General features: G+C 52.9%; 1 protein-coding gene across 1 annotated transcript in view; it reads right to left on the bottom strand.

Annotated features, from left to right (window-relative positions):
- Positions 1-25,837, bottom strand: part of LOC136304308 (zinc finger protein 850-like) — a gene marked incomplete at its 3' end in the record, with an annotated part of 300,788 nt that overhangs the window by 169,377 nt on the left and 105,574 nt on the right. Inside the window, exon 5 of the mRNA XM_066207944.1 lies at positions 23,000-23,019. Within this exon, the coding sequence (XP_066064041.1) occupies positions 23,000-23,019 (20 nt within the window). The remainder of the gene's footprint in view (positions 1-22,999; positions 23,020-25,837) is intronic.

Raw genomic sequence — 25,837 nt, 5'->3', positions numbered from 1 at the left:
CAAGAAATCCTCCCTTTTCCAGTGACCTCTCACTAGAGGTCAGCACTGCCATGCTGCCGGCTCGGAAATGTTGGATGGTTGGGATTAAAACCACCGAGGCTGCAGCTGCTGGGGCTTGTTTGGGTGCCTGATGTGCACCAGCCTTGGTCCTGGCACGAGGTGTCCATCCTGGGGTGTCCATCCCTGGCAGTGTCCAAGGCCGGGCTGGACATTGGGGTTTGGAGCACCCTGGCGTGGTGGAAGGTGATTTTGAAGGTCCTTCCAGCCCAAACCAGTCTGTGATCCCATGGAACCGAGTCCAGTCTTTGGGAAAAGCACCTCAGTGCCTTCAATCAGCTTCTCTTTGAATGTTTATTAATGGAAGGCAAAGCAAAGGGATGAGCTGGGAGGGAAAAAAGGGGAGGGGCATGGTCTGAGGGCTGAAGACATGGAGCTGTCAAAAGGGAGGAAGGGTGGAGGGAAAAGGGACGGATGGTGTAGCAAGGCAGGGAGAGGGTTGAAGGCACGGGAGCTTCCCACAGGCATCAGCTGTGTCAATCATCAGCTGTGCCTGGAGCTCTGGCTCCTCCGTCTCCAGGCGGTCTCATCTTCTGTGGCCCCTGAAGGTCTTCTAAGGCCACCGGTTTTTCTGAGCCAGCAGATGACTGCAGTTCTGCAATTCGCTCCTCGAACATCAGCTGGACAAAGAGGCTTATCTGGGAGGGGCTGTCGTCGTCTCTCAGGGCCTGAAGAGCTGGAAGAGACAGGCACAGAGCCCCGGTCAGAGCCCGGATGTGCGGGAGTCCAAGGAGACCCTCCTGCCAAGGGCCATCCGAGCCAGCTCCTGCCATGGCCACCACAAGAGAGGAGAGAGGGGCCAACGGGATTCGCCGCAAGGTGCTAAACACGAATCGCCCCGCCCGCGTCCCCGAAATCTCTCCGTGTTCTGCGCACGCCAGCCCTTGTCCGCACAGGGAGCCAGGCCCTCCGCAGGCAGGACAGGGATTGCAGCCCCCTGCGCGAGCATTGCGGCTCCCCCCGGCAGCCCCGCTGAGAACCCGCTGCCCTCACTCACCCTCGCTGAGGGCCTGGAGCTCTTCCTTCTGCCTCCTCAGGCGCACCCCGGCGATCCCTGGGAACACAGAGCCTGTCAGGGCCCCAGCGGCACGGCGCCCTGCCAGCGGCGCTGCCAGCCCTGTGGCCACACGGCCTCCTGCCCCGGCGGGGCTCGGCCCGGGCCCTTGCCGCACGCTGCCGCCCCAGGGCACGGCTGCCAGAGGGCGGCAGCGGCCCCGAGGGCAGGCGCGGCTCCACGGCGCCGGGCGCGGATGCCGCTGCCGGGACGGGGGCTGGGGCTGGGGCTGGGGCTGGGAGGGAGCCCGGGCTCGTGGCTCACCGATGAGCTTGATGGCCGCCTCTCGCAGGGGCTCCTGTGGGTGCTCCAGGTAGGGCAGGGCCAGGCGCAGGTGTTCGGCCGCTCGACTCTTGTCGTCTGCCAGCTGGAGAGAACGGCAGGAGGGAGGGAAGGGTTGGCGCGGGCTCAGCCCCTCAGCCGGGCGCTCCCGGCGCCCAGCCCCGGCCTGCGCTGCCCGCACAGCCCCGAGGCCCGGCCAGCGGGCGCCGGGCTCCGGAGGGGGCGGAGGGCCGGGCGCTGCCCGGGGAGCCGCGGTGCCGCCCCGCCCCGCGGCCCCGCTGGGCCGGCGCTCCGTCGGCGCCCGACTCGGGGCACAGGAGCCTGGAGAAGAGCCCGCGCGGCCCCACGGAAGGGAGCGGCGTGTGGGGCGCAGGCCGGAGCCCCTGCGTGCGGCGCTGGGCAGGGGCCACGGCTGCCAGCCCCGCACACCGAGCCCCGCCGTCAGGGGGCTTCTCCAGAGGCCGTCCTTACCACGCACTCGGTGAACTTGAACAGCTTCTCCGTCTTCAGCACGTGCTCGAGGTCGCTCCTCTTCAGGAAGCCGGCCGCACAATGCAGCGTTTCCCGAGAGGCCTGGGGAGCAGCAGAGACGGGAGCTGGCAGCGCAGCCCAGCCCAGGGCACGGGCCCTGCGTCCCTGCGCCAGGGCCAGCAGGAGGCTGCGAGCCGGGAGAGGTGCCCGGGCAGGAGGCAGCCGAGCCCCCTGTCAGGGATGCACCGGCATCACACAACGCCTCACCTTGGCCACGCGCTCGTTCACCTCGTGGCAGTGCAAGTAGAGTGGGAGCAGGCTCTGGCTCACAACTGTGTTCAGTGGCTCTTTGCCCTCATCCGCTACCAAGCCCATCACCTTTTGGAAAAGCTGAATGGAGAGCAGCTGCACCTGGCTGTTGTCCTGAAGGAAAGGAAGGAGAAGAGGCCTCAGCACCAATTTCTCCAGCCCAGCCGGGCAAAAGCCTAAAAATCCCCAGGGCACAAAGTTTCTGGGCAGCAGCTAATGCCCGTGGCACACAGAGCCTTACGTTTCCGAAGAGTGACAGGAGGCGGTTGGCTAGCTTCAGGGCAGTGGTCCTGCCGATCGCGGAGTCTTTCCGCTGGCACACATTGGTGAGCACAGAGAGGGACATGGCGACCACCTCTCCGTCGGCATCACCAAGCCGCTCCAGGAGGCTTGGAAGCAGGCTGCGTACACCTCCGGCCTGTATGGAACACAAGGCTGTGCTGGGAAGCCACCAACAGCTGCAGCGCCAACACCGCCCTGGCTCTGCTAGCCCACCCTGCCGCTGCAGGGCCCAGAGGCCAAAGGCCTGTCCCGAAGCACTCGAGCAGCTGGAGCAGGAGGCAGGAGAGCTGGGAGCAGCTGCCTCAGCTCCTGAAGCCCAGCCAGCCCAAGGGGCTGCTTTCCCCAGCGCAGCTTCAGCCGCTGCCCCCTTCTCACCATCGAGGGCTCCTCGCTGAGCAGCACAAGGCCTTTGAGCGCCAGGTGACGTCTCTGCCTGCACGTGCCCCGCAGGTGCCTTGACATCTCCTCCAGGACACGGCCTGCACATTCCCTCAGGTCCAGGAACTTGATGACCTGAAAGGCACAGGGCAGTGACAGGTGACCCGAACAGCAGGAGCCCAGAAGCGCACAGGGCCGGGCCCAGGCAGCAGCAGCAGCAGCAGCACAGGGCTCGGGCACCGGCCCAGGCAGCTGCAGCTACGAGAGGGCAGAGGGCTGAGAGGCAGCTGAGCGAGGCAGCGCTGGCTCACCTCCACCAGGAATGCCAGGGAGGGCAGATCCCAGCGTGGCTCCTCCCTGCTTAGTGGCTGGAGTAGGTAGAAGCCAATGCGGGAACAGGTGTGGCCCAAGTGACGGCGCATCTCCCTGTCAGGGGGAAAAAGGCAGCAAGAGCCTGAGGTGGGGGGGACAGTCTTCTCCCAGGAGGTCTAACTCACAGGTCCGGTCTTTCCCCAGTATCTCTGGAGGGGGATGTGGGCGCTTTGGGAGGCGGCCCCTTCTGGGCACCCTCCTCTGCCAGCCTTTTCCAGTCGGCTTGGCCGTCCCTCGGTGACGAGGCCCTCGAGGCCATGAGCACAGGGACTGTGTGGGGCACAGGGGACAAATGTGGGAGAGAAGGGGTTCTCACCTGGCCAGCAGACCCACGGCATAGTGCTGGGTGTCAGCACAGAGCAGCGTGTCCCAGCCACGCTTGCGCTCCATAGCCATCATCTCTGTGTTCCACCACATTTGGCTGAACAGAGCCTTCATGGCCTGCACTGCAAACCTGTGTGCAGAGCAAAACCCAGGTCACACGGCGAGCGCTGGCGCCGGCCACAAGGACATTGAAAAGACAGGAGGACTGGCACCTGTTGGGGTTGCTGGGAAGGCCGTGTTCCTCCTGGCACGCTCTCCAGAAGTTAGCAACTTCCACTGGCATCTCTTGTGTGGTGATGACAATGTGGAAGAGGAGAGCAACAAACAGACGGGCTGAATGAAGGAGCACTGCCCTGTGGCATTTGGGCACCTGGACAGTCAGCCACAGCCCCAGAGTTGCCTGCAAAAGAAGCAGCCCGAGACAGAGCTCAGTGCTAAGATGTCCGTGTGGCAGGGCCCGAGGGGAGACGCAGGGGGAGCGACGGGCCTGGAGCCCCCTGAGCCTGCCCTAAGCCAGTGCCTGAGGCAGGGAGAGGACGGAGAGCTGATGGAGAGGCGACCGGGGAGCGAGCAGAGGCCGGTTCCAGAAGCTCACCGCCAGGGCAAAAACGTCCTCGTCGTCGCCATCGGAGGTGGTCGTTGTATGCAGAGGCCAATCCTCCATCACGCGGATGAGTGCTGGCAGCACCTTCTCCGCTGTCACAGCCGACGAGCCTATGGCTCTCCACATGCTTGCAGCAGCTCTGTGGGATTGGAGCTCTGTGTCAGGGCCGTCTCAGTCACAGTAGCATGCCCTGTGCAGCTGTGGAGGCCCAGGTGACAGAGCCCTGGTGTCCTGAGGGGCAGGGAGGGAGCATGGCAGCAGGCTGGTGGAACAGAGGGGCCCAAGGGTCCTGGACCGCTCCGCCTGTCTGGCAGAGCCCATTGGACAGGCTCTGCAGGGCAATGGGCCCTAAAGTCTGCTGAGCCCTGAGCTCTCAAGGCAGGTGGGCCCCATACCTGTCACACGTTGGGGCACAGCGCAGGAGGGTCAGCACAACATCAGCAGGTTGCTCTTCGGCCAGCCTCAGAAAGTCCAAGCGCATCCTGGCATCCAAAGTGACACAGGCCGCCAGTCTCTGGTGAAGGTCCTTCACCATGGCTGGCACCTGGAGGAGACATGGGGAAGACCTGGAGCGCTGTCCAAGGGAGCAGCTTTCCCCAAGAAGTGCTTCCCCTCCTGCCACACTCTCCTGGCCTCCAAGACTCAGGGTCTCTTTTGTGTTGGTGTTTCTGAAGGCCACGCACTCAGTCACTGCCATGTCCGTATTTGCTGCGTCATTGATTGCAGCATCCAAGCTCTGAGCCAAATCTGGGCTGACATTGGGCTCTGCCTGGAGCTCAGTCAGCCTGCGGTCAGGCCCAGCTGTTGCACGGCTTCTGGTCATCCTAAGGCGAACGGGCACGAGCCTCCGGAACATCTGCAGGAGAGCAAAGGACAGGGAAGAGAGACACGTTCCATGGAGTGCTCCAAGCGCGGAGCTCGGCCGAGCAGTGACAGCAGGCCCAGCCCAGGCGGGGATGGCTGCACGTACCTTCAGTGATCTGCGGAAGCGGCCACGGGTGGGCTTCTTCTCCTGTGTCTGCTCCATGGTTGCATCTGGCAAAGAGCGAGCGCAGCCAGAGCTGAGGGCTTGCAGGAGAGGCCAGAGAAGCCAGCCCTGCTCTCCCCAGGCAGGGACAGCCCCGGGATGCCCCAGGGGATGGAGCACAGCTGCTGCAGGGGCAGCCTCGGCCCCTCTTCCATCCTGTCAGTGGGCGGAATGGGAACGGGGATGGGATGGGGCCAAGCTGTCCGCAGCCATCGGCCTTGTGGCCCGGCTCTGCCACTCACCATCCTGCTGTGGCTGGAACTGCTCCAGCTCTTGAGGGGGTTGTGCTGGAGCATCTCCAGGGCTTGTATTTCTTCTCCCCCAGCAAATTGTGAAGAGGTCGCGAAATCTGCCCGCCATGTCAGCGTCTGGCCTCGAGGGCACCTTCAGACAGATGTCGCTGAGGAAACTAGGGAAAACGCTGCGGCAACAAGTCGTGCAGTTGTGCCTTGAAGGCACCTGCGACAAAGAAGCCTCAGGAAGGCTGCAGGACAGCAAGTCCTGCACACTGGTCTTGAGGGCTCCTGCCACAACGACAGGAGACTCCTTGTGGTGCTTCAGGTCACCAGATCCTGTGGTCTGGCCGCGAGGGCACCGACCGCAGGGTTGGGAGATGCCTTGGGAAAGCTCCGAGTCACCAAGTCCCGCAGTCTGGCCGCGAGGTCAGCTGCAGGAGCAGCGCTTCGGAAAGGCTCCGGGTCGGGCACAAACGAGCGGGCTGTGTGGGAACTCCTCACAGCACCTCTCTGGCGCGTCCTGTCCCGTGGCGTGCTCCGAGCACTGTGGCGTGGCTGCGTTGTTGCCAGCACCTATGTCACCGCGTGTCACAAAGGCTCCTCGGACACCCTGTGCTGTTCCCTGCCACGGTGACCACGCTGCTGCACCGTGTCACAAAGGGCCCATGCACACCCTGCCACCTGCCCCGGCCCTGCCCCCGCTCCACCCAAAGTGGCCCAGGTCGGAAGGAATCCCTCGGCCCAAGTGTCTAAGAGAGCCCAACAGGACCTTGAATGATTTGATGGCTCGAGCCATCGGCAACCGCTGCCCTGCTCTGCGGGCTCAGGGCGGCAGAAGGAGCCCCAGGGCTGCCGACGCAGCCGCAGCGGGAAGGGCACGGGGCTTGCTGCAGAAGCTGGCACGGCCTCCCTTCTCTCAGCTGATAATTGTCTTCAACCAAAGTCAGGCTTTCACTTCAAACCCAGCTCAGTGCAGGCAAACCCTTGGGCAGCTAAGATCTCCAAAAGGCTGCTCGATCCAAAATGACCAATTGCTCTTTAATTTCTCTTTTTGGGTCACTGCTGATCCTCTCCTCCTCTTCCCCCTTCCACTCAGCTGAGTTGGCAAAGGCTGGATTAGCCACTTTATCCTTATGGATGAGCATGGCAACTTGTTTTGGTTTGGGAAGACAGGTATTTGCTAGGTAAAAGTTGGAGGTTTTTTTGGAATGGAGAGCGTAAACTTTTTTTTTGCTAAATTATAAATTTACAATTTGAGGTTTTTAGGCAAAGATGTGGGAAATAGGAATAGCAGTTTTTTATTAGTATGTATTACAAAGTAAACAAACAAACCCCCTTCAAATAACTACAGTATTAATAACAAAAGAAAAACAGTATTAAGAACTTTGAGGGCTTTGTTTTACAAAACTTAGGGCAGTTTGGTTTGGGTGTTCTTGCAGGATTTTTAGAGCAGCAAGCTGAAAGAGTGGAAAGTTTCGGGCTGGTAGCTGGGATGGCAGGGTGTCCCGGCAGCGCCGGGCTGCAGGGTCACTCTGCAGCAAGAGGAGCAGCGCTGAAGAAGCCAAAGGCGGGGCAGGGCTGGCTTAACTCCTGCGGGTGGCAGAGAAGGCTCCGGATTCCGGCTGAACTGGCGAGAGTAGATTTTTGAGGACTGGATTTTTTTTGGCTACAGTGAAACTTTTCCAGTTAGCAACAGTTTAGCCGGTTTTTTTCTTTTTTTTTTTGAAGGTCCGGAGGGGGGGGGGGGAAAAAAAAAGGACAGCTTCTAGCTGCTTTAAGGTTTGTTTTTTACTTGCGTGGGGGTTTTTTGTTACTTTGTTTCTGTTTTTGTTTCGGCTAAGTATTTTGAAGTGTTTAACCTTTGGTCTCTTTGGTAACTTATGGGGAAAAAATTCTTTAGAGAAAGAAGGAACAAACCTAACTCCCAACATTATCTACTTTGAATTTTTTTTTTATACTAACATATTATATTGAGTTTAAACTGTTAAAATATATATATATATTTATATATATATACATGCAAATATGGATACAGTCACATTGTCATGGGTAGTTTACTTTAAGACAAGGTTTTTTTGAGGTATGCATTGGGGTTTTTTTTTTATTTTTTTGCATTATTTGCCAGGTGCAACTTGGTTTCTGAGCGAAGACAATTTCACGGATGGGATTGTTTTTGCTGGAGGCAGGATTAATTTAAACAGTTTTTCTCAGTATACTTTTCATGTGTACTATTGGAACTTTATTTTTTGTTGTTGTTTGTATGGGCTTAGATTGGGCAGGATTTGCTCGGTTGGTGGAACTTTGAGTGTTTACTAGCTATGTGGCTTTTGCTAAATTAATACTTTAGTTTTTGAAAGTTTTTTTACTTAGTGCTTTTAAGGTAGCTTTAAGCAGGTTATTGCACTGTTTAATTTTTTCGACCGCTGGTGCATGATAAGGAATATGGCATGCTTACTTAATGCTATGTTTTTTAGCTTAGGTGCTTATAAGACAATTTTTGAAATGGGTTTTATTGTTTGATTTGATTTTTTCAGGGGTGCTGTGTTTTCACAGGACTTGTTTTTTTTAGGCTCAGGATGGTGTTTTGGACAGTAGCATGAGGCACAGGGTAGGTTTTTAACTATTTAGTGATGGCTTTTTCTATGGTTAGTACATAGCGCCTGCCCTGGTGGGTTTGGGGAAGGGTGATGTAGTTAATTTGTTAGGTTTTTTTATATTTATATTTGGACTACTGCTTACTATACCATAAGGGCTTTACTTGCTTGGCTTGCTTGATTGCAGCACGTGTTTTATAGTTATGGATAACTTGAGAAATGCTGTCTATGGTTAAATTTACTTCTTGGTTTTGGGCTCACTTAGAGGTGGCATTTTTGCTTGGAGGATTTGAGGCATTATGGGCTTATTGAGCTAGGAACAACTTTTTTCTGTCTTGCTAATTTAAATTTATTTTTGATACTTTTATTTTGGCAGCTTGATTGACTTGCTTATTATTTTGGTGTTTTTTATTAGCTCGATTCTTGGGAACATGGGGATTTACGTGGCAGATTTTTACAGGTAATTTTTTTACGCGAGTAGCAATGGTTTTTTTTTCATCAGCAGCCTAGATTGGGTTTTTTTTACGTTGCTAGTTGGCCTTTTTCTACTTTTTTAGCCAACTCTACGGAGCATTGGCTACTATTTACGAATTAGTGTAGCGGTAGAGCTTTGGCTACTCTTTGTTTTTAGCAATGTCAAGGGTTAATTGGACAGCCTTGAGTTTAGCAAGCTGACACGATTTTTTTTTTTCCTTTCAGTGGCTTTTGCAACTTGTTGTGTGGGGTTTTATACGGCTGCTTTCTACTTGCGGTTCATTTTTACAATGTGACGGGAACCGTCAGTGAAAAGGGCGTAGCGTGTTTTTTTTGCCGGCAGTTGGTTGTACAGAGGAGCTTTTTTAGCTTGTGTCACTTGTTCTTGCTTTTCTTTGTCTGTGAGACTAAAGTTTTTTTTTTTTTTCTTTTCTGGTCAGTTTGTAATTATTTTTAAAATTTATGGGTGATTTGTGTTTTTAATACGGGTGCGCTGTGTGATGAGGGCAGTCTATTTGCTCTATGTGGCGTCGGTGGCATGGTGGGTGGAAGCAAATGAGGATTCGGTACCTTCAAATGTTCACAGAACCATGGAATTCCACGCTGGATGGGTTGGAAGGGACCTTAAATCTCTCATTCCCAAGCCCTGCCATGGGCGGGGACACCTCCCACTGTCCCAGGCTGCTCCAGCCTGGCCTGGGACACTTCCAGGGATCCAGGGGCAGCCACAGCTTCTCTGGGAATTCCATCCCAGCCCTCATCACCCTCCCAGGGAGGGATTTGGGTTATAGTATTTGGGTTTGGCTTAGGATATAAAACCATGTCCAGGATGGGTTAGGTAATTTGGGTTTTTTCCAAAACAAAAATCCCTACAGAATTGTGGAATTTTATTCTTCCAGGTTCTAGAATATGCTGAATTATTTGTATGAATGAAATGAATGAAATTATCCCAGATGAAATAATTTGCTGCCAGTTAAGAGCCTGCTGCTCTAATTATTTATTAAGCATAGATCTCTTTAGATTGGTGATGTGTTTACCAACACCACAGTGCCACATCTACATAAATTATAAATAAATACATCTATATATATAGAGTGTAACCCATGATTGAAGTGATGTTGTGCCTGAATCCCTGATGTCACCCACCTTTCCCTCTGGAAGGATTTTTAATTTGAGTATTTCAGGGAGAACTTTCCCCTTTTTGTGTGTGTTAGCCATTGCAGAGTTTCCCTGCAGAAAGCTCCAACCTGTATTGACATTTTGCTTTCCTTCTTTCCCTGATCCTGCCTGTCCTTGATTCCAGAGGAGAACAATGGGAGGGGAGTGAGTGCTGAGGGTATTTACAGCACAATCATGGGAAACGCTCCCATCACCACTGAGCCCTTTTCCTTCCCCTGGCAAATCCTCTGGCTCTGCTCCAGCCTCGGGATCCACAAGTCTCTTCCCTGAGGGAATTGTTATCAACCTGGAAAACTCCTGTATTCCAGTGGCACAAGGAGACATCCGAGATCCACCTTCCTGGTGCATTCAGAAGGTGCTGCTGGGGGAGTTACACTGATCTGAACAGCTCCAAAGGTCAGAGATTTCTTTGTAATCAATTCCTTCTCCCAGCCTTCTGAAGTCTAATGATCAGCTTTCCATGATTGTTGTGGTGGTTGCAGGGTTTGAGGGGCAGCAGAGTAAATTTGATTTAGGGATAAATTGCCATTTCTTCACAAGACTCTGAAAAGGGAGGGGAGGGATGTTAATATTTCATGTGGCTGGGAGAGGAAACGCCTGGCAGTGCCAGGGGAAGAGTCACAGCACCTGGGCTGAATTCACCCAGGTTTTTTTGGCAGCAGTGATCTCATTGCTCATCATGAAGGGAACAGAAAACAATTCTGCCCCAGGGCAAGAGAAGCCTGGCTCAGGAGGGGCCATCACTGCAGTCACAGAAGGTTTCAGTGAGCTGGAGAAGGCAACAGAAATGGGATGTGTGTGTAAGAGACGGTCTGCAGATCCCTCATCTGCCTCACGACCATCGTCAAGGACAGAGACTGAAACCCCTAAAAGGGACTTTAAAATCTCAACACAGGAGTTCTGGCCTGGCTGAGGTGGGATGTTGGCCAAGTGCTGCCTGCAGGTGTGTTCGATGGAAAAACCCAGCACCCATATGGGAACATCAGAACCTGAGCAGAAACAATGGGCAAGTCACGGTGGACTGTGCCTGCCGACTTGTACTGGTTGACACTGTACCTGCTGACGACCGACTTGTTCTGAGCTCTCTAAATGAACACACCGCAATGATTTCCCCCACCTGTTTGGCCAACTGCCTGTCGCTTCGGAGAGGACTATAAAAACCCTGGAGACCCCCGCTCACTTTTGAGATTTCCCCACTGGAGAAGATCGCGTCTATAGGCATCTTCAAAAGCCTCGAGGACTCGACCCTCCATGTTGGTAGCTATAATCCCCTTCCCCTCTTTTTCTGTCTTTCTTACTATTCTCTTTTCTCTCCCCACTATGGCATTTGTTGGCACTAAATAAAGGTGCATTTGTGATTGAGTAAACTGAGTTTGTCCCCCGCTGTGTCTTTTGCGCTCTGAGATCCCTAAAACGAACCATCACGAACCCCACTTGTGTGAGCGGATCGTGACAGTGTGCTAAAAGAAATGTGAGGGGGTAGAAGGTCAATACCAAAAATCAAACCAAATGAATCCTTCCTTTTTTTGTTTTTGCTGTGTTTCCATCTGTTTCCATCTTTCCATTTGCTGTGTTTCCAAAGCAAGGAAGGGGCAGGAGTTTAGGAGGGGCTGGTTCAGCTCAGCCTTGCTGATAAAGCAATTTGGGTTTTCCCTCATCAATCTGTTTCATTAACTAAAAATGCAGAATTGGAGAAGTTGTTGGATATTTTTGCGTTTTTCTGCAGCTGGCGGCAGGAGACTTTGCTCAGACCGGGGGTTGGGGCTGTCCAGCCTGGAGAAGAGAAAGACCTGGGGAGATTTCATTGGGGCCTCCCAAGACCACAAGGGAGCCTGAAAGAGCTGCAGAGGGACCTTGGACAAGGACCTGGAGCACCAGGACAAGGGGGAATGGCTTTAAACTACAGGAGGAGAGATTTAGATGGGATCTTGGGAAGGAATTCCTCCCTGGGAGGGTGGGGAGGGCTGGGCTGGAATTCCCAGAGCAGCTGTGGCTGCCCCTGGATCCCTGGGAGTGTCCAAGGCCAGCTTGGAGCCCCTGGGACAGTGGGAGGTGTCCCTGCCCGTGGCAGGGTGGGGCTTGAAGGTCCTTCCATCCCAAATTCCATGATTCCAACCCAAAGATAACCTGGATTGGAGGCAGCAGTGCCTGGGGGCTAAAGCACCTTCCCAGCTGTTATCAGAACAGGAGTTGCAGACATTTTATCCCTGGGTTTTCTTCCTTGTCCCTCAGCTGGGAGGTGATGGGAACGACCAGCAGGAGCTTCCCCAGGCCCTGGGAGTGGAACACTGGGAAGGGGACACTGGGAGTGGGACACTTTGGGAATGGGATACTTTGGGAGTGAGACACTGGAAATGGGACACTGGGAGTGGGACACATTGGGACATTTTGGGAGTGGAGACACTTTGGGAATTGGACACTGTGGGAATGGGACTCTTTGGGAATGGGACACTTTGGGAATGGGATACTTTGGGAGTGAGACACTGGAAATGGGACACTGGGAGTGGGACACATTGGGACATTTTGGGAGTGGAGACACTTTGGGAATTGGACACTGTGGGAATGGGACTCTTTGGGAATGGGACACTTTGGGAATGGGACACTGGGAATGGGACAGTTTGGGACAGTTTGGGAAGGGGACTCTTTGGGAGTGGGACGCTTTGGGAGTGGCACTTTTACAACCACTATTGGCTTTGTGGTTTATCCTGAGACAACAGACCCAACCATAAATTGTCACTTCAGGGCCAGCATTTAGTGCCAGCTCAGGGAAATGCAGGGTGGTTGTGGCAGGTATTAAACACCCCCAATAAATCCTGGAGGAGGATCCCAGGGTAACAATGCCTGCTTGCCAAATCTGTTTGCAGAGCGCACAAAAGCAACGAGGAAAACATTGCAACAGCACCAAGGTTTTCTCACAGCTCCACCACAGGCTGCTGCCTCAGCAAAGCTGATTGTTGGTGCTTTTCTTCCAGCCCCAAACTGGGATTGAGCCAGGCCCTGCATCCATTGGGACTGGGATGCTGTGGCTGTAGGATAAACCCCCAGCCAAGCCCCGCAGGGAGCCATTTATCCTGTTTGGAGCCCGTTTATTTTTCTCCTTCCCCTGAAGATGTGTGTGAGGAGCAGAGATTCAGCCAGGCCCTCTTCCCAGGCCCATGGGATGTGTGTTTCTTTCCCGTTTCCTGGAAGCGCTCGGTGTTTGGGGAAGGTTGCTGGGCCACGAGGAGCTGCTGGACACCATCCACAGCCCCTCTCAGGCATTTTCTGCTGGGTGGGACGCCCTGAAAATCCCTTCAGCTTTGTAGGGAAAGCACTTTTCCTACGGGGCACACAGGGTGTGAGGCTGGCTCTGGGAAAGAAATATTCCCAGGGAAGAAAGGCTGGGAACGTGCTGACGGCAGCACTGCTCTTTCAGGTGTCACTGTAAGAAGCTTCTAAAAAGCTCCATTTCTGCTTGGTGGGCAGAAAGTGCAGGAAAAAGTGCTGGGAATGTCCATGTGGACTTCAATTAGCATCAAGCAGCATCACAAGTGGTTTCGTCCAGGCAGGAGTCACAGTGAGTGTGAGGTGATGAAAACGGAGATGGGATCTGCTTGAGGCGGATGGTGCAGCGGCTGCTCACCTGCGACGTGTATCCCTCAGGGTACCCATTTCTTTAGAACACTATGAAGACTAGAGGGAATTGAAAGTCCACTGCAGTTTAGGTTGTTCTTCACGAGATTGTTCAAGTCGAGCACAGCCATTCTGTTCAGCAGACACACGGGCAGGGGCTTCTTGGAGCGCTGCTCTGGCACCCATTCTTTGGAGGAGGGGATTGCAGGAAAGAAGAAAAGAAGCTCATCAACTACTGAAGAGGAAGAGTCACTGACAGGAAGCAGTGGGTTAAGAAATGTGAGGGGAAAAAAGGCAGAAAACATGAGGTGACAAGTGTGAGAAATGGGAGTGGAAAAAGGAGGGAAGTGTGAGGGAGGAAAAGGGAAGGAAACCTGAGTGGGAAAGGCTGAGAAAACTGAGGGGAAAATGGTGAAGATGTGAGTGAAAGTAGGAGAGGAAGGTGAGAGGAGGAAAAGGCAGGAAATATGATGGGAAAATTCTAAGAAACATGATCAGGGAAGGCTGAAAAACATAGAGGAAAAAATGGAGGGAAATGTGAGGGGAAAAGAGTGAGAAAATTACTGGCAGAGAGAGAGAAACAGGCAGCAAATGTGAGAGGAACATTGTGAGAATCCTGAGGGGAAAAGAGGGAGAAACCAGAGGGCAGAAAAAGGCAGAAAACATTAGGGGGGAAAAAAGTGTGGGAAGTTGGATGGGAAAAGTGACAGAAAACAGGAGTGAAAAAAGGGCACAAAATGCTAGAGGAAAAGTATAAGCAACATGAGGGGGAAAGAATGATAAACGTGAGGGGAAAAGTGGGAGAAATGGGAGTAGGAAAGCCTGGTAAACACGAGGGCAAAAGTGAGAAACATGAGGAGACAACTTGGAGAAAAATGACTGAGGAAAGGAGAAAAGCATGAGGGGAGAAAAGGGCAGGGTAAGTGAGGGGAAAATTGTGAGAATCATGAGAGAACAAAAAAGCAGGAAAAAGCGGGAAGTTGGGGAAGTGTGAGAGGCAAAGTGTGAGGAAAGGGAGCTGAAAAGGGTGGGGAAAAGAAGTAAAACTTGGGAGGCAAACATGACAGGAAAACTGTGAGACTCGAGAGGGCAAGGGGTGGAAATGTGAGAGGGAAAAGAACAGGAAACGTGAAGGGAGAAGAGGAGAGAAGGCAGGATTGGCATGACAGCTGAAATGATTCCTAACACATTCCCCCATGCATTTGCCCATTTATTGCACTAGCCCAGGGCTTCTCTGTATGTCCGTCTCCCCCTGTGCCTTGATTCCTGTTCGGAAGCAGTAGAAGTGCAGGATGTGCCCACCAGCAGGAGCTGCTCCAGGCTGGGAAGGCGCCAGGTGGTGCTGATTTCCAGAGGCTTCTGTGTCCCAGGTGAGGCCAGGGCAGGAGTGGGTTGAAAGGTGCTGCTGCTGCTCCTCTGTGCCAGAGAGCCCTGGCTGGGCAGGGCACGGCGCCCACTGCACTGCGGGCTCTTTCTCCTGCCACAGCTGGGCACACCTGGCAACAAATCATGACGACTTGTGGGGAAACCAAGGGCTTTGTGGAGGCTGCATTGCTCTGCACACACCCGGGCCACCTGCAGCACAGAGCTTTGGCCCCCAGAAATGTAAACCCGAGGGGAACAGCTGGAAAAGGTTTCATTTTCACCTTTCAATAGAAGCAACTAAAATCAAAGTTACCAAGAAGGGCTCTGATCCCTGGTGCCAGCTCGGTGTGAGAAAGGAGGCATGACTTTATTTCAGTGCTGGGTGCCTGGGGAATCACTTTCCTAACACGTGCTCAGCCAGAAATCCCACCTACTCATTTGTAACCATGGAAATAAGACCTACTCATTACTTTGCTGAAACTCACAGGCTAAACATTCCCTCAAATTAGTTGACATATTTAAACCACTTCTCAGAAGTTACTGACAGGAGAGTAGGGCTCTCTTGAGAGTCTCTGGTGGTCATTTGGGGAACATCCCATTCCTGCAATTCTCCTCTGATGCCCAAGAGCCTCCTACAACCACTCTTTTCCCCTTGAATGCGTTCCAGCTACATTCTTAGGAAGACTACTCTATTCTCAAGGCTAAGGAAGCCACTTGCACACATCAATCACTGCTCCGGAGGAATAGAGGGCTCAACACTGTTAATGCAAAGGGAATTCACAATTTGTTACAGTTCAACATTTTCTCAAAACCTGCCTTCTCTGGGAATTGCTCACAAGCATGTCCTCAATGCACCTTGAAAATGTTTTTGCTGACTGAAGCCAGAGTGTGTCTTTCCTTCAGCAATTCAGAAGAAAAACACAAACTGCCTACTGAAACCCTTCTGCTCCCTTCCAAATCAGTTCACTGCTCAAGCACGAGCCACAGCCTCATGCCCGATTCCCTCAGTGAGATAGGAGGTAATATTTTGCTGCAGCTGCAGGGTTATTGGAAGAAAGAACGAAAGCTGTTGGTTCTTGGGGTTGTTATTTAGGGTTTGGATTGGTTCTAGTTGATTTGTTGGGTGTTGCTGTGAGCTGGGAGAGGGGCCAGCGTGAAGACCAAACCAAAAGGGAAGTAGGAGAAGAGGGGAGGGGACAGAAAAGGAGACGGTGGGGACAGAATACAAGTTTCCTATTTCCCGGCCAAAGGGAAAGGGGACACGGTTCGCCCTGGGCTGGGAAAGGCAGTAAAAAGCAGCATTTTCTGTGTGTGTGTTGTGTGTGTGTTTGGCTCTTGGGAGAGGGAGATACACACCCAGCTCAGGTGAATCCTTCCTAAGAAACAGTTCTCTTTGGCTTTGATGACTTTGTCCCCATTTAATTTCATCTAAGAGTTGGCTCCTTTCTAACACCCCTCTCCCAGCAGCTCAGGGCTGCATTGCACAGTGCTTGCTGTGTGCCAGAGAGCTCAAAGCAGGCTGGCCTGGCACCCCGGAATATTTCTGCAGAGCACTCTGCATTTCACCCCTTTGCTCTGGCTCAGTGCACAACTCCAGCACTGCAGGCGCTTCCTCCCAGAGCCGTGTGAGGCCCCGGCTCCTGCAGATGTGACCTGACAAGCTGTCCCTGCCTGCCGCTGGCCTCGCTTCCCCCGGCAGAAGCGCCGTGCCTGAAGGAGGCTGCCCTGTGCCGGAGCCTGCGGAGCAGCCCGGCTCCCTCCCCTGTGCCCAGAGCGCTGCACACACTGCTCACCTTGGCCAGGAGTTAGAGGGCAGCCGGCACAAGGGTGGCAATCCTCAGCCAGGCCTGCAGCCCTCGGCTGTGGTTTGCCTTTCTCTGCTCCTGTGCACGCTCCGGACGGCCGATGCCACCGGGCTGTGCTGTGCCCAGCACGGCCACGCTTCCCCTCGGGAGCAGCCGGCTGCCAGCTGGGCTCTGAGAGCGCAGGATTCGCCCGGGGCCCCCAAGAGGCACCCAGGGCCGGGCTGCTGCCTCTTGCAGCTCCAAGGGCCTCCTTGCAGCTGCCTCTGCCCCGGCTCAGGCTGCTCCGGGCTCTGCCAGGGCTCTGCTGGGGCTCCAGCCTGGGCAAGGCGGGGCCTGGGCTCACCCTGCAGCCGCTGACAGCTCTGCACCAGCTCTGCGCCTTTCCCAGCAGCCTCCCTGATCTTTCTGCTGTCTCACTTGGGCAAAACTCTCCTCCAGACAAAGAGATTGCACTTAGGGATACAAATGCAAGTGGCAGGAACCCAAATGCTCTCGAGTCAGAGCTCAAGGCCTGCATCTGCACAGGGTATTTGGGCTGCCCCACTCGTCCTTTGGTTCTGCCTGCAAATGCCACTGCCCTTTCTGCCTCAAACACAAGTGCCACAGCTGGGTAAAACCCAGCCCCTGGGCCATATTCCAAAGGCACTGCGGTCCGGAGAGCATGACGAAAGAAGAGCCTACTCCCCCTTCAAACCGTACCAAAGAAGGCATCAGTGTCACTTTCCACCTCTAAGCAAAAATGGACAGTTCAGAAGGAAATGTTGAGCATTCTCACAGGCTCAGAAGGAGGACAATCTTCAAAATGACTTGAGGTTTCAGAAACTTTATTTACAATCCTAGGCCAAAATACTACCCTACAATCCTAGGCTAAAATCCTACTCTACAATCCACTACAATGCTGGTGATGGAAGAAAAAGTTTTTAAGTGACTGGTCCATTCCTGTCAACTCCTTCCACCTCTTAAAGGTAAGGATGAGTGGCACCAGGCTGGATGTAGGCTTGGCCGATGTTACAAATGGATGCTGCACAAAGGAAAACAAAAAAGCCAAGAATGAACCATTACTTTCCAAGCTAAGAGCCCCAAAGGCAGGGTAATCTTTTTTTCAATGAAAAGGGGATTGAGTCAGAGTAGGTCTAAGGAGCAACAGTGGGACAACAGTGGCACAGCTTACTGCAAGAGCTGCTAAATGCCCCAGGCCTGGAAATATTTCAGGTCTGAGCATCCTGATCTCTTTAAAGACGCCCCTGCTCATTGCAGGGCACTTGGACCAGATGACCCTTACAGGCCCCTGCCAGCCCAGACCAGTCTAGGATTCCTGGCTGTTCTCATTTGAACAGCACCAAGAGTGGAGGTGAGGAGGACGAGGCTCATCTGATGCCTGGCAGTTCAGTGCAGGAGGAGCCCGTCCCTGGGACACTGTTTCCCCTGCAGCCCCTTGGCATTTTACCTGCAGCAGCTCCTTGGCAGACCAGCGCCGCTCCTCGTCTCTCTGCAGGCAGCAGCTCAGGAAGTCACGCAGCAAAGGGGAGAGGAGCTTGGGCTGCCGCAGCTCTGGGATCCCTTTGGTGGCTATCAGGAATCGAGCCTGCAGAAAAAGGAAAGACGAGTCTCTCAGCTGCTTCTTTCACATCTGGAACTGCTCTCCCAGATCCCATTGTTTCAGCTGCACTCTGCAGTGGCTCTTTCTGCCGTGGCACAGAGGAAGAGATGACTTTCCTGGACCAACAAAACACCCAAAGCCCAATGTAGCCACAGCTTTTCCAGCATCCAGCAGATCTTGCCCTGGCAGCTGATTTCATTGACTGACCTCCTTAGTGGAAACTACATCAGCAAAAGCACCTTTGCTTCTCTGAGGATTCACCTGAGCAGCTTGACAGGCTAGTTGGAAGAGGGACTTTGCTCTACTAACTCACTCTAGTATTTCCAAGGAGTATGACATGAAAAGCATCTCTGCAGCACTTGTTGGTCCCTTAAGCACAGCTGCTATAAAAGTCATCAAGCTTTTTCCTTGGTTCTTGAAAACAATGGTAATTAAAAGGAAAGAAAGGAAATCCCTCAGTTAAGGCAAGTTTCCCTGTGAGAAGAATGGGGGTACACTTCTCTCCAAACCACTGCTTTAGAAACTTTGTTGGGTTTGGGTTTCTTTCCTTCATTTCAGGAAAGATAACAGCAGCTCTAAGATGCTTGTTTCCTGTTAGTAGGGCCATCTACACGGCCAAAAGAGCTGGAACGACTTCTAAGCCAAAGCCCAATGTTGCCTGAGAAGGGAGATTGTCTGCCTGGGCTAAGGCTTGAGTTCCCCCACGGATGCAACCAAAACCCCAGCAGATGCTGATGTGCTGCAGGGACATTTTCAGAAAGGGACCGTGGTGGAAGTAGTTCCAGCAGATGGCAATGGCATTTTGTCCAATGGCACACGGAACGTGGGATGGGGGAGAAAGACAGCGGGATCAGAGAGTATTTACACCTTACCATGAGAGGACCTTTATTCCCGTAAGGAGGTTCTCCTTCCACCATTTCAATGCCCACAATTCCAAAAGACCATATGTCTGCTTTGGGGCCATAGGACTCAGCTTTTGCAATTTCAGGCGCCATCCACCAAGCAGTCCCGGTCGCCGATCTCCGTCTACTCTGCTCAGGGGTGAGTTGAGCAGAGAGGCCAAAATCAGCTGGGGAGAGAGCAAAAGAAGGTTTTGATTTGAATCCTGTGCAATTAGGAAAGCAAGGAAAAGAATTGCCCAGTTGAATTTGGAGAATGTGCTGCTGAATCTCCTGGACAACTGTCTCTGCTCTGTTTCCTCAGGACTTTAGCCAAGGAAATATGGCATTGGCTGCTTCAAAAATCCCCACATTTTTTACACGGCCTCCAGCAGTGTCTTTTGTTCCCCTGAAGCTTTAGACTTGTAGCCCCCTCCCTCTGGAAGGGACACGCACAGAGCAATGCCACTGTGCACGGCTCGATCCTTGCCATAGGTCTGTGCACGTTGCCACCGCGTGGTCAGCTCACAACAGGCTCCCTGCACTGCCACCAGCACCGTTTTGGGGGGGCTGGCACTCACTCAAAAGCAGCCCCACAGCCCACATATCCCTGGAATGCTGCACCTGCCCAAGAATATACTGACCCAGCTTGACAGAGCCATCCGTTTTGAGGAGAATGTTGAGGCTCTTCACATCTCGGTGTATCACGTGGTTGGAATGGAGAAAATCCAGTCCTTGCAGGCACTAAGAGAGAAACCAGAAACAGGAGGGCAAAAATCAGTGATGTGATTTCATCACACAACAAAGGAAAGAGCTCTCCAAGATTCCCTCTGCAGGGGAATGAGGAGTAATGGCAGAAGACAGTGCCACTGAGGAGAAGAGCTCACTGCTCCAACACAGGCAGGGCAGCACCTTTCTAAAGAAAGGCATGTCAGCTTGTCAAAGAGCAACAGCAACTGCTGGTGTAGACTCTGCCCTGCAAACCAGCCAGGACGACTGCTGCTGCAGTGCATGTGCTCAGAAGTACAGAGCATTCTGGCTGCACTGCTAACCTTTCCAGCTGAGGACTCAGAGAAATGAGTCTCTCTTCTTTGCTGCTCCTTTCAAACAGTGCCACCCCCACCTTTGCTTTTACAGGCAAGGAATGCAGTGCAGACAGGCCAAAGTTTAGAGAGGCAAGATGGAGAAGAGCAAATACAAGAGCCAGAGTGAAAGTGCAACAGCAGGAGAGAAGAGGACAAGAACAGAGTCCAGTGAGTGCAGGGGCACTGGCAGGCAGTTCGCTTGAGATGCTCTTGCTTGCCCAGAGCATATCAGCCACACAGAAACAAAGCCTGGCTCACGGAATCACTCCTGTCCTGAGCCCCTTTCCCAGACAATCCTGCCCAAGCCCTGGGACGCACAGATGGGATCCCTCACCTCTCGACTGATGGTTGCCACGTGGTGTTCACATATGTGAACCTCAGCGATGACATCATCCAGAGAGCCTCCATCCATGTACTCCATCACCAGCCAGAGTTCGTTGAGCACAAGGTAGCTGAAAGAAGGGAACAAGGCCATGCAGATGAACATGCATACATTGGTTTCTTTGCTTGAGTCTTGTTTCCGGGTCCCTTTGTGACAAGGACAGAATTCAAGGAATAGACATGCCCTCCAGGCTGTGCATTGTTTGCAGTCTGTGCAGTCTCAAGGAGAACAGCACATCTGTGAGAAAGGAGATATTTTAGATGGCCAGCAAGCCAAAAGTACAGTTTAGTATCAGCCAAGATGAAAAACCTGTCCCGCATGGTATTTCTGGAAAGGAGCACCTAGTGTTCCTGGCATGGCCAGCCCTGGAAAAGAGGGGCAACAATCCAAGGGAAATCCTCTCTAGCATGCTTCATCAGCATTGAAGAAACTTGAAAAAATCAATCCTGAGACAACATGGAGGCAGTGAGCTTACAAGGTATTGACTTAGTATGGGAGGGTTGATTCAGGTTTTTGGCCAATGTTCCAACTCAGTGTTTGAAAGCCAGGGAAGACACATGCAGGCAAAATACACTCTCTTCCCATCCATTGGAGATGAGTAGAGAAATAATAATTAACTGATTATTAACAGCTCTATTTTCTGCCAGTGTCCAAAGTGGGGTTTTAACCTCGCATGCTTTTACTATGGAAACAAACCTTCATGGGAAGAGACCATGACCACTCACCTGTCTAAATAATCCACAACGTGGGGACTCTTATTCTTCTTCATGACCATGATTTCATTAAGCGCTTGTTGATTCCTGTTCAGTCCTTGAAGATTGATTTTCTTGATGGCCACCTAGAATGACACAGAAAATCAGTAACTTTAGAAGCTGGTGGAATGAGACCACAACACACATGGAGCGAGTGATTTTGCAATGCCACAGGTGAGCTCTGCCAAAGTGCCTTGCGATTAGACAAAGGAGTAATTAGGAACTGACATTCCTACAGCTCATTTCTCTGCTCCTTTGGGGGCCAGTTCCAGGACACGTGGCCACTGACCACTATTTGCCTTGTCCACTTGTTAAAAATGGTGTGTCAACTCTCATCCCCCAAAGCTCTGAGCACACTCTCTGTTTCTCTGTCCGTACTTCAGAGGAAGAAATGCGTGCCTTGGTACTCTGTGGATACATCTCGGGACCTAGGCAGGGCTTGGGGCTTTTAGGGACGCCTTGCAGATCTCTCCCTACATGCAGTTCCCAAGTGCAGCACTGCAGGTGCCTAAGGAACTGCCAGGAACATTCAGATGTATTTGCTGGCAGCCAAAAATAGGAATTCAGGACTCTGAAGCCGTAGCCCCAGAGAGCAGTGAGATGCCCCTTTGTTGGAGCAATTGAGAGCCAGGGAGAGCATCCTTCTCTGAAAGGAACCGCTGCCCCCCTTGCCTTCCTTCAGGCAGCTGAGCAGGACAAAGACTGTCCCAAATGCAGCTGGCAGGGTGGCACCAGTCTGTGCTTCTTGTACCTTTGCAGCACAGCTCTAGCCACAGCTGCAGCCACAGCTGACACGAGAGAGGAAAGCCCTGGAGAGCAGCAGAATCTGCAGGGGCTCTTGACATTTACCTGTCCTCCTGTGGCAGTGTCGATCGCTCTGCAAACCTCTCCAAAAGCCCTAGAAACAAAACAGCAGCAAAGAAAGGAGAAGCCATTTAGACCTTGGAGTGAAAGCCAGCCCAGACAGGAGATGTCTGCTGGAAATGCCTCCAACCTGCAGCATGCAGGAGGGCTCTGCCAGAATGCAGATGATGCATTTTCCTCTCCAGTGCATGGGCACTGGGCCAGTTTCTGAAGCATTGGGCTTTAGTGCCTCAGCTCAAAAGGCCAGGTGATTCTTTCGTCTTGGATTTCAGTTTCTAAACTGGGCAGTTTTTATCCTGATCACACTATTTCCTTCAGCAAACTCTTGGGAAGAAATGTTCCTTCAAACAGTTATCTGCCTGCTACAAAAAGGGGTGCTTGCTGTTTCTGGCAATGAAATCCAAGTGTCTTTGACAATTCCTTCTGACCACACTTCCAAATTCTGGCTGGTACTGAGAGATGGGGCAGACTAACCCCAGTGTCTGAATATGTTTGCAGCTTGCCTGACTTCACCCTTGACAGATATTCCAGCAGCAGATCGTTGCCCCATGATTGTGTACAAGTAACTGTGGTTGGACTCACCCTCTGCCAACAATTTCCTCTTCAATGTATTTCCTTCGGGGATTTTCCATGCTCGCCATTTGCCCTGAGGGAAACAAAATGCAAGATGCTTACTTGAAAGCAGAGATCCCACTATCCAGGAGATACAAAAGGCAGCCCTGCTGGGGCTGTACAGTCTGGCCTTCTGAGTCCTTTGTGGCCAGCTGCGTAACAACAACAACTGCAAGAATTGCAACAAGACAGGCAGCTCTGCAGTACAAGCAGGCCAGCACTGATTTCTACAGTCCTTTGAAGAGATCTCTTGACAGCAAACAAAGCACAGGGAGATGCATTCCCAGGAGAGGAGGGCATCTTCCCCACCTTGCAGCACTTTACCAAAAGAATGCCTTTCCCTTTGTAAACCCAAGCAGCTCATGCTCTAACCAATCCCAAGGGGCCTTCAGCAGCAGGACCCTCACCCTTGATGAGCAGGCTGAGCTGGAAGACGCCCTTGCCCGTGGCCCACGTGAAGAACCACACTGCTTCTCCTCCCCCTGAAAGCAGGGATCAGTCCCTGTCATTGCACTCGCCCTCTCAGCCCCGCACACGTGCCCACCTTCCCGCAGCGGGCAAGGGCAGCAGGGACAGCAGTGCTCCTCAGGTGCCGGCGGGACACGGACAGCTGCCCAGAGGAGATGCTGACCCTCTGTGAGCCCAGCCCAGGCCGTGCAGGAGCCGGCCCAGAGCAGGGGCTGCTGCCTCGGGGCAGCTCCGCGCTGCAGCGGCCGGCCGGCAGCGGGACTCTCCCAGCTAAGGAAGGCTCCAGCCTCGGCGCTCACACCAGCCCTCAGGGCCAGGGCAGCCACCGCCACAAAGCTGCCAAAGCCCAGGCACCAGCACTGACAAGCAATGGCAAGAAGGCACGGCCACACCCAGCCCCTTCCAAGCTGCTGCCCCCACTGAGGACACGGCAGGATTGGCTTGGAGAGCAGACACAGCCAGGTGCACGTCAGTGCCCTTTTGTGCCAACAGGTGACGGGAGACAGAGAGTCAGCTGGGCTCTCTTCTCAGCCCCACCAGCTCTTATCTGAGGGCACAGGACCGGCAGCTGCTCTGGGCAAGAAGCAGCTTCAATGACTTGTGCTGTAGAATCACAAAGGGCTTGATTTGTTTTCCTAGAGACTGATCTGAGCAGGGCTTGGGCCAGTGGGTAGCATTCTAACAGTCATGGGAATGACTGGGAATCAGGTAGGAAAAAGTGCCATGGATCTGAGGAATATACAGCAAAGGGGCTGGAGGCTCACTCCTGAGAAATGCCTACAGTGCACTTTTATCTGATCATGCCCCAGGCCTATGTCTCTTGGATATATCTTTCTAGGAACAAAACTAGGATATTAAATACAGATTGTAATAAAAGGATCTGTTTTTTTCATTGGGGGCACAAAAAAACCAGCTCTTGCTCTCTGTTTCTGCTGTCACCTGATGTTCTTTCCAAAGAGTCCTCACTGACAAATATATAATATTCTCATTAGAAAACCTGCAGATGTAGTAGTGGTAAATAGGAACAGTCATCAAAATGACGCCACTGAGACTCATGGGGCAGAAGAGCTCCTTCAAGATGGAGAAAAAACCTCTACCCAAAAAAAAATCCGGAAAAAAACCCAAACTAAAACCACAACCAAAAGACAAAATGCCAAAACCAATCAATTTCCGTGAAGGTTTTTTTTGCTCTGATGGCGGATGAGAAGTCAGGAGTCTAAGGAGAATTTAGGAAGCTAACTATTCTATCCAGTTTGGCCACTAGCACACAGGACTTGCCCAGATCATTTGCTAGCTCACAGCCTTCTGCTGATGCAAGGACAACCCCTGCTTCTGCCTTTAGCAGCTGGGGAAGCTCAGGCAAACCCCAGGCACGTCCAAGCTGCCCTCAGAGGCAGCGGGAACACCCAGAGCACTCTCTTGCTGCCTTGGAGCACAGCCTCTCCTGTGGGGAGCCCTAAATGCTCCTGGGACGCCAAAGTGAGGAGGATCATTGGGTCCAGCTGTGCTGGCACGTTCACACCATACACTGTCCCTCAGAGAAGAAAGACACAAGACATACTCAGGAGCTCCAGGGACTCATCCTCATCATCCTCCATCTCCTGTTGCTGAGCAGAAGCCCTGTCAGTGCTGGAGATGAACGAACTGCCCGGCTTCCACTGCACAACTTGGCCAGCACTAGTGCCTTCAGGTAACACTGCTGCTGCTGCAGGTTCAACAGAAGAGCCTGTGGAGATCTGAGACAACAAAGGAGTTGGTGTCAGAAAGAAAAGTGGCTGGCAGAGATTAGCCCCAGATCCCATTTCAAGTGCAAGCCCTTAGCAAGATGCTGTCAGCCACATGCAGGGCTCTGCCATGGGTTTGTTCTGATGTCCACTCCTCAAACTGGATGGCTCAAAGCCAAAGGCTGGTTTGACTGGAGTGCAAGGCCAGATTCATTGTCCATTTTCTCCAAAATGCATTTGCATGGATTTTCTGAAGGGTGACTGCCAAAATGACCATTCCGCTTTCTCCCAAGGACGCTTTTCCCCTTCCAAGGGCTGCAGACACACTTGCAGCTCTTTGTTCAAATGTTCTACCTTCTCCCATGGAGTCCTCTTTTCCTCCGGCATCTTCTGAACGTGCCCAACTGGCAGCGCTGCTGCCTGGGACAGTTTCTGTGCCTCACAGGAATCTTGGGGCTCCTTGCTGCCAGTCACTTGATGGAAATCTTTGCAGGCTGCCAGGCGAGATGTCAACACTTCCACCTCAAGTCAAAGAGAACAAAGCAGTCAGAGAGTCCAGCTTGTCCCTGCAGCCAAGAGTCATCGACTGTGAGGAAAGGGAGAGGACCAGATTCACAAGGGATACAGACAGCTTCTTTCCAGATCCATCTGGGTCACCGTGTTCCCCTGCAAGAACACCTCAAGAAACAAGGAGAGCAGGAAGAGGCCAGCAGGAATGCATTCAGATGACTGCCGGCCAAAAGGCCAAAGCACTAGTGCCACTGTGCAAGGCAGCAGCTGAGATTCAGCAGAGCAGGGAGTGTCCTTCAGAGTGCCTGTGGCCCACACTGGAGCAGGATGGCACTCAGAGGCATCACCCCACCCCCCTGCTGCTCTGCAGGGGAAAGGCACGAAGGGCAGAAAGCACCAGGTTGGTGACTGCAGTGGCTATTGCTCATTCACTCACTTGTTTCTGTAGAGCCTCTCGCTTCTCAAGGAGGAGACCAATTTTCGCTCGGTCTTCTGCTAGAATCTCCATTTCTTCCTCCAGCCTCTTCTCCCATGCCT

Source organism: Chamaea fasciata, unplaced genomic scaffold (assembly GCF_029207755.1).
Source record: "Chamaea fasciata isolate MVZ Bird 193981 ecotype frontalis unplaced genomic scaffold, bChaFas1.0.hap1 SCAF_70, whole genome shotgun sequence".
In the NCBI taxonomy this organism is placed as follows: domain Eukaryota; kingdom Metazoa; phylum Chordata; class Aves; order Passeriformes; family Sylviidae; genus Chamaea; species Chamaea fasciata.
This window is presented reverse-complemented; position numbering and strand designations above follow the sequence as displayed.